The sequence below is a fragment of the Gadus chalcogrammus genome, chromosome 12 (genome assembly GCF_026213295.1).
Source record: "Gadus chalcogrammus isolate NIFS_2021 chromosome 12, NIFS_Gcha_1.0, whole genome shotgun sequence".
Lineage (NCBI taxonomy): Eukaryota > Metazoa > Chordata > Actinopteri > Gadiformes > Gadidae > Gadus > Gadus chalcogrammus.
Genome location: NC_079423.1, coordinates 24,715,291 through 24,723,037, shown reverse-complemented (window position 1 = coordinate 24,723,037; position 7,747 = coordinate 24,715,291). Strand labels below are relative to the sequence as shown.

Below are 7,747 nucleotides of genomic sequence, written 5' to 3'. Positions count from 1 at the left end.
CCACATCATTTTTTCTTGAATTCTTAATTCCGGGATAAGACGGGAGATACCAAGGTAACAGATAATATTTACTTGGGTTGGCATCGTCCCAGGATATCAGTTTTCAAAAATGAATCAACCCTTTCTTAAGAAAAGAGGAGCAATTATTTGGAAGGATACACAAACACATTTAAACCAGTGGCAATGAAACACACAATTCTCTGTTTTGTGAAGCATTGTTCAATATCTGTAGTTCTTTTTAATTGGTGACAAACAAATAGTTGAATCATGCAGATGAAGCCAATTCAATTAAGAAGCACCATCGCTAAACGGGGGAAAGACTTCTGGATTGTCGCCTGTCTCCCAGACACAGTGAGTTACAGGAATTCACAGACTAGTCTGGCTACGTCTGGAGATGCTGTCTGTAACTACACCGGGTGAAGGAGACATCACAGCAGTAACGGGTATGAATGACGTTCTCATGTCAACCCCCTAGGAGTTAAAGCAGCGATGCCGATCAGACGATACATAGACCATCAGCTGCAGTTTCCCAGTGCTGTCCAGCTCTACTGACAGCTACGGAGAACACGCAGATATGGTATATTATACGGTCAGCTTGGGTTTGTTCAAATGCACGTAATGCTCTATTATTTCTGAGGAAAGAGGGAGGTTTATGGTATGTGACGTAAAGGAATGTGCAGACCGAGAACTTCCATACTTTTTTACGCAATATTGTTAGTCATTCTCTCCATTCACACCGGTCAGAATGTAGCCGTCCCTTATTCTGTTGACACATTGACCTCAGCACACAAAAAACTAAAGCCTCAAGCTATGAATGTCAGGACAACAATTTATGGACAGGTGCATAGCTTCACGTAACAATACTGCACACGCATCACAAATCCATTGTGGGGAGGATACATAACACAAGTCACTCAAGCCATTGATAAAACCTCATCATATCTTCTGGGAATATGTGTGTGTTGTTTAGGGGTATTACAGATTACATCTCATTGGTTGTCCCTGCAAGGTGACATCTTTGGTTGTCCCCTCGGTGACATTTCATTGGTTGGCAGGATATTCCCGCTAGCAGCGACTCCACAAGTGTATCATAAGGTCACAAGGGGACAAAATGATTCTACTTCTTCCCCTTTTCTCTACATCTGCTCTCCTGCTGTGCTGTGGAATGTGTGTGTCCCACGCATACGCAGTGTTGCAGCATCACAGGTGTGTGTGTGTGCGTGTGTCTCAATCCAGAAGATAACGTTAAAAACTTGTCGCGTCTCCTTTGCTGTGTGCGTGATTCTGACTCAACCTGCATTATTGTGACTGCAGACTGTGTGCGTGTGTGTGTGATGTTATGACAAAACGCTTCACATTATCCTCACTGTGTGTGTGCGCCTGATAAGAGTTTGTAACACACAATACACTCAATTCAAACTTAAGTAGAAGACGAAGCGGACGAAGAAGAAGAACGATAACAAAATATCAACCGGTTTTCCTTATGAAGAGAGACACAGGCATGCATACACACACACACACAGACACACACACACACACACACACACCAAGACTAAACAGACCAAAAATAGATTAAAATGTGTCGTAACACGCAACCTATTCTTCAGTTAACGCGCGTTCCCTGGTGATTAAACCCAATGGAATTCCACCAGAGCAACGGCAGCTGCCAGTCAGCTCTCAAATCCCCAGCATCAATCAGGCGGCTGCCAGAGTGTGTCCTCACCAGGGAACACAGTGCAGGGACATAGGTACACAGCTTTAGAGAGACACGCCTGGCTTTGTGTGCATCCCTGGCCGTCTGTTATAATGACTTAAGACAATTTGATAATAAAGGATCAGCAGGTAATTCCGCTGGGCCATTACCGCACCGCTCTTCCAACATGTCCTCTAATTGGGGCGAGTGTTGCGATTAAAGCGGGTGGGGGATGGGTGTGTGTGTGTGTGTGTGTGTGTGTGTGTGTGTGTGTGTGTGTGTGTGTGTGTGTGTGTGTGTGTGTGTGTGCTTTGGGGGTTTGTGTGTGAGAGCCGGTGTGTGTGTGTGTGTGTTTGTGTGTGTGTGTGTGTGTGTGTGTGTGTGTGTGTGTGTGTGTGTGTGTGTGTGTGTGTTTGTACGTTTGTGTCTGTCTGTCTGTCTGTCTGTCTGTCTGTCTGTCTGTCTGTCTGTCTGTCTGTCTGTCTGTCTGTCTGTCTGTCTGTCTGTCTGTCTGTCTGTCTGTCTGTCTGTCTGTCTGTCTGTGGATGTGTGTGGGTGTGTGTGGTGGTCATGCATGCATTCGGCATAATGACGTTTGATAAGGGAAGACTTTTTTTTTAACGAAGTCATCGGGAAAAAGGCTGGAAGAAAAAAATTCATATAAAGAGACAGGCATGCAATGTAGAAAGTTGCTATTCACTTATTTCCACAGGAATGTTTTGTATTTAAGTGAATTTCTAAATGTTCTCATTGTAATTCTATAGCAATGAATACAATTCCCGAATATTTATTTTGTGATTTCTACTGTGTAATAAAATGTCCGTTACTGTCTTACCATTGTAAATTGCCGATATTGTCGATACCAACACAGAACCATGTCGCGTGTCCTATTGGCTGCTGCAGAAAAACTGAGTGAAACGGGCTGGAGTGCTCACAGCGGAGATGAAAAGCTTGGTCGTTGTTATTGCGGTCCGCAAGGCAGAAAATTCGTCATAAGATAGTTTGACTTTGAAAGCTATGTAGTTGTTTTTAAACGACTGATGATTTTCGTTCCGCGCGTAAAAACGATCAGAGGTAGAGAGTTTACGCAGCACCCAGAGGCTGCGGATCAACAGAGATGGTGGAGAGACAAGAGGTTTTTCAACTTTTGTTAAATATGCAGAGCTACATCTGTTGATATGTAGTTCTTAGTTTACAACCGGATATGCTGCATACCGTATACATATAGCAGCAATCAATACAATCATGATAATTGCCCATGGCACTACATCTTCCATTTCATGTAATACGTGTGCGTCTCCTTTCGGTATCGTCGCCTTTTCATGTTCTTTCAATGTGGTAATGGCTTTCTCTATGTCTCTCTATGTCTCTTTCTCTCTCACTCTCTCACTCGCTCTCTCCCTCTCTCTCCACTCGACCACTTGTTGGACAGGTTTCACAGAGTGGGGGTGATGGGGCGGGGAGGGGGGGGGGGGGGGCGTGGTCACCGTGAAAGGTTTAAGAAGCCAGGCTGAGCGGAGCGGAGACATAACTCTGCTGCGCCTGCTCACATACACCACTCACACACAACGCCTCGCTCTGTCTGCACGCAGAGAGGGAAACGGAGCTCCGCTTAGGAGACGAGACGAGAGGAACGATCCGCTCCACAGTATTTATATGAGTTATTCTAATCCCTCTACAAACCAAGAGTTGCACATGACTTTGGAGCAGAACTTTATTTTTTTGTTGCATTTGACGGCAGAAGAAACTACTCTTCTCACAGCTTCTGCGAAAGAGGATCTTCGGGGAGCTTTTGTTGACTTTCTTCTTTGATATTAAGAATTAAATCTTAGGAATATATACTTTATTTTTGGGTGCCGTTCACAACAAGTGCCATGGCCTCAAGCGGGACCATGTTACCGTCAATCTCTACGTTTGCAAACCACAAGGAAAAAAGCTGGGAAGATGTAAGTACATTTATCTTTCTTCTCTATTTTTGCGTTTACGCGTTGCGCATGGCACTTTACGCGTTGAGCTGCAGGCCTAATAGTGAACAAATATAAGTTAAAAAAATATTTTAAATGCGGCGTAGTTGGCTAGACTGCAAGGCTGAGGCAGAATTTGGAGTTTTAGCATGACTTTCGACTCGGTACCTCTGCTGACACTCACCCCAGTTCTCTCCTCCGCGCGTCCAGAGGTTCAAGGTGGAGCTGGGCAATCTCGACCCCGTCATGATTGACGGCGAGGGCCCCGGAGGAAAAGACGTGGAGGACCTGGAGTTCCTGGACCTGGAGTTCATCCTGGCCAACTCAGTCGCCTCTGACCTGGGCTCATCCTCGGCACACGGGCTAGACGAGTCTTTCCGACACCAGGAGGACCCCTGCGCCGCCTCCATGTACCAGCATCACCTCCACCAGCACCAGCATCACCACCAGCAGCCGCCCAACTACGCCTCTCTGCAGCCTGAGATCAGCAGCCCGCCGCCGCCTTACAACAACAACAGCAGCCTGATGGCCGAGCTCCTCCACTCGGACGTGGTGGACCCTGGCTTCTGCGGGAGCGGGAGCCCCTCCAACGGGATCCAGGGTCGCTTCCTGGTCTCCACGTCGCCCTTCCACAGCGGCACTCAGGACTTATTGTTCGCGGAACCACTGGGCATCAAAGTGGAGCCCGCCTCTCCGAGGGACACTTCGTCGTCGTCCTCCCCGTCGTACGGATCCGTCCTGGCCATGGTGCCCCAGAACTGCACCAAAATCAAGCACGAAGGCAGCGTGTCGTGCATGATGTCGTTCGAGCCGCAGCCGCGCTCGGCGACTTCCCCACAGGCTGCGGTGGGCAGCATGACCCCGCCCCTTAGCCCGGTGGACCTGATGAGCTCCGAGGGCCACCAGCAGCAGATGTGCCGCGCGACGTCTCTCACCTACCCGCAGGGCTTCCACCCTCACCACCGCACGCCTACAGGGGGATACCCGGGCATGCAGCTACCGTTCCCTCACCCCCACCACCACCACCCCCACCCCCACCACCACCACCAGTTCCCCGGCATGTACCACGGCGAGGACGCCGCCCTGGGCATGCAGCAGCAGCAGCAGCAACAGGGGCCAGGCAGCCAACGGGTGCTGCTCACTCCGCCGTCCTCCCCGCTGGAGATGTTGGACACCAAGCCGAAGAGGGGCCGCAGATCGTGGCCAAGGAAACGGACCGCGACGCATACCTGCACGTACGCCGGTTGTGGAAAGACGTACACAAAAAGTTCGCATCTGAAGGCGCACCACAGAACGCACACCGGTATGTTTGAGTAAAAGTCTGAATTATGTTTGTATTTTATTTTGAAATGAAACAAGTCATGCCAAATAGGCCTACTTGTGCTGTACTTCAGTAATGCCAAAGACTTTGTTGTGTCACAATGACAGGACTATATTCGTGTGAGAGGAAACACTATTTGGTAGTCTGTAGAATTCAGTGTTTGCTTTTCGATGCATAGTAATTAACATTAACAGGTGTTGGGCACCTTTAAGGATGCCCATCGCAGGTAGCCTTTTTGCACATCAAACCCTGTGTCTTTGACTGGGTTCTAGCCACTTAGACTAGCCTATAGAGTCTGCTAATTAAATCCTAATGTCTTCCCCCAATCTGAGTCCAAGCTCACCGTTGTTTCCCCTCTGTCCCGTGTGTCTCTGTAGGTGAGAAGCCATACCACTGCAGTTGGGAAGGCTGCGGCTGGAAGTTCGCCCGCTCTGACGAACTCACACGCCACTTCCGCAAACACACAGGCCACCGTCCGTTCCAGTGTCACCTGTGTGAGCGGGCGTTCTCCCGCTCCGACCACCTGGCTCTGCACATGAAGCGACACATGTGAGGATGCTCACACAAGACCTGAGACCGGAAGAAATAAAAAACAAACAAAAGACTTTTGTGACGACGAAACGCTTCACCAAAGCATCTTATGAGAGGGGACACTTTGTTGTAATATATGTGTTTATTTAATTGCTCTGGTTATGTTTTGCAATTGTGAGACAACTTTGACTATCAAAGAAAGAAAAACAACCAAAAAAACACAACACGCAATATCCAGTCATGACAGAAACAGTTTCATTCTGTTTGGACAAAACATTTGAGACAGATTTGTAGCTGGTACTACTGTAAAGCCATACTGTGTGTTCCAGTCGACAGCACATCAGGCAGGACCTTTCAAACACTCAGCACTGAAACAACTGGAAGCAGACAATCTATTGAAGAGCATTGACCTCAACCGAAAGCAATAAGCCATTATGCATTTTCACCCTTAGTGCCTTTGATAACATATAACACACACACCTTACAAAGTGCCATATTCTGCACTGGCTAGAGACAATCAGAAGAATTTGTTTTTTATACTAATTATGTGTTATATTTTGTAATTTGTAAAGAGCACATGAAATAAGCTTTAAGACAATGTTTTTTTTACTAAAACTGCCTCTTCGGCCCTTCCCTGTGTGGAGGCTTGAACTGAATGTTGATTGTGCGAGTGTTCTGGAATAGTGTTGGAGATACAGTCAGGGTCCTACCGTAGGAACCAGGAACTCTGCAGCGCAAGCCATCTCAACCTTGACGTGATAGTCAGCGGGCTGCACGCCTAGCCCGTGGCATTAAGACATGTTTGTTTTGTCTTCGATAAGTGTACTGTGCCTTGTAAATAGTTCCCTTTTTTTAATATATATATATATTTACATATATATATATAAAATGTAAATAGTTTATTTTAATGTACATATTAAACTAATTGAAGAACAACATCAATCTTGTCTGCCGAGTGTGTGTATTGGGAAGGGAGGGAAGCGGGGGGAGGCTATACCAAAGCAAGGTATGACGTGCCCACATGTGCACACACACGCACACTTGTCAACCTCCACTACCGTCTAGTAATTAAACCTGTGGGCTAGCTACCGTATACCCATGATATCCAATGGAAGATAAAGCGATAAGATACAGATGGCTAGCTCATCTGTCCTGGGCACACCACACAATCACAGACACCACCCCCCAGCATCTCTCCCGGACGCATCCCATCTTTCATCTGGCCCCGTGTCGCCGGGCCAACCCCCCCCCCCCCCCACACACACACACACACCCTCCTGTTCTGAAGGAACGCCAGGAAGAGCCAATTCCTTGCAGCTGTGGCGGCGCGTGTGCCAGCAGGCTGTGGTGGCGGGCTATAAATACAAGCATTACATTGACATAATTACAGGGAGAGGGCCAGATATAGATAGAGCTAGGGCTGCAGTCTGGGCATAGGGGCGCAACACCGCAAGGCGCGGAGAGGGAGGAGGGATGGGTGGGTGGGTGAGGAGTCGGGGAGGACAGGAGGCGAGACGAGAGGGAGGGGCCAGGATGACAAACGGAACACAAGGGAAAAGGGAAGTTCACCAGAGGGGAGAGAAGAGAGGAGAGAGAGTTTAGTCTGGAGGGGTTATGAATCGGAACGCCGGCCACCGCGGGATGCGCTGCCCCTCCGTTGCGACGCTGCAGTGAGAGGAAGGAATTGCGTCGGTATCCGTGCACCCACAATATGAGGCGAGAGAGACTGAGAGAGAGAGAGAGAGAGAGAGAGAGAGAGAGAGAGAGAGAGAGAGAGAGAGAGGAAAAAACAGGAGGATGGAAGGAAAGGAAAAGGAGCAGCCGTGGAGAAGAAAGAGACATTTGTAAAGAGAACATGAGAATTCTGTCTGCGTGCACCAATAAACACAATTCATAATAACATAAACGAACCTGGAAGACAAGTGGGTGTTTGCCAAGTTGGTGCTACTCTGTGATTTGTTGCAATGACTTGGATGACTGCAAAAAATAGAGGGAGCCATGAATGAGAGAGATGGGGGGAGGTGAATATAAGAGAAAGCAAAGACACATGCACAGAAAGGGGGTGGGGAAGGCGGTGGGGCCACACCTACCCACACACATACGTGTACTTTGAGCTGTACCTTGGGTGACACAGAGCAAACTTTTCACGTTTCAAGGTGTGTCTCTCGTCCACCCTTTCGCCAGACTATTGACAGTTCCTGAAATGCGTGCACTGAACAGTTTTCAGAATCCTGCAGC

General features: G+C 48.1%; 1 protein-coding gene across 1 annotated transcript; it reads left to right on the top strand.

Annotated features, from left to right (window-relative positions):
- The first annotated feature begins 3,237 nt into the window (after positions 1-3,237).
- Positions 3,238-6,466, top strand: LOC130393075 (Krueppel-like factor 2). The gene is made up of 3 exons (XM_056603655.1): positions 3,238-3,639; positions 3,868-4,960; positions 5,356-6,466. The coding sequence occupies exons 1-3, from the start codon at positions 3,568-3,570 to the stop codon at positions 5,529-5,531; spliced, it is 1,341 nt and encodes a 446-aa protein (XP_056459630.1). The 5' UTR covers positions 3,238-3,567; the 3' UTR covers positions 5,532-6,466.
- The last annotated feature ends 1,281 nt before the right edge of the window (positions 6,467-7,747 follow it).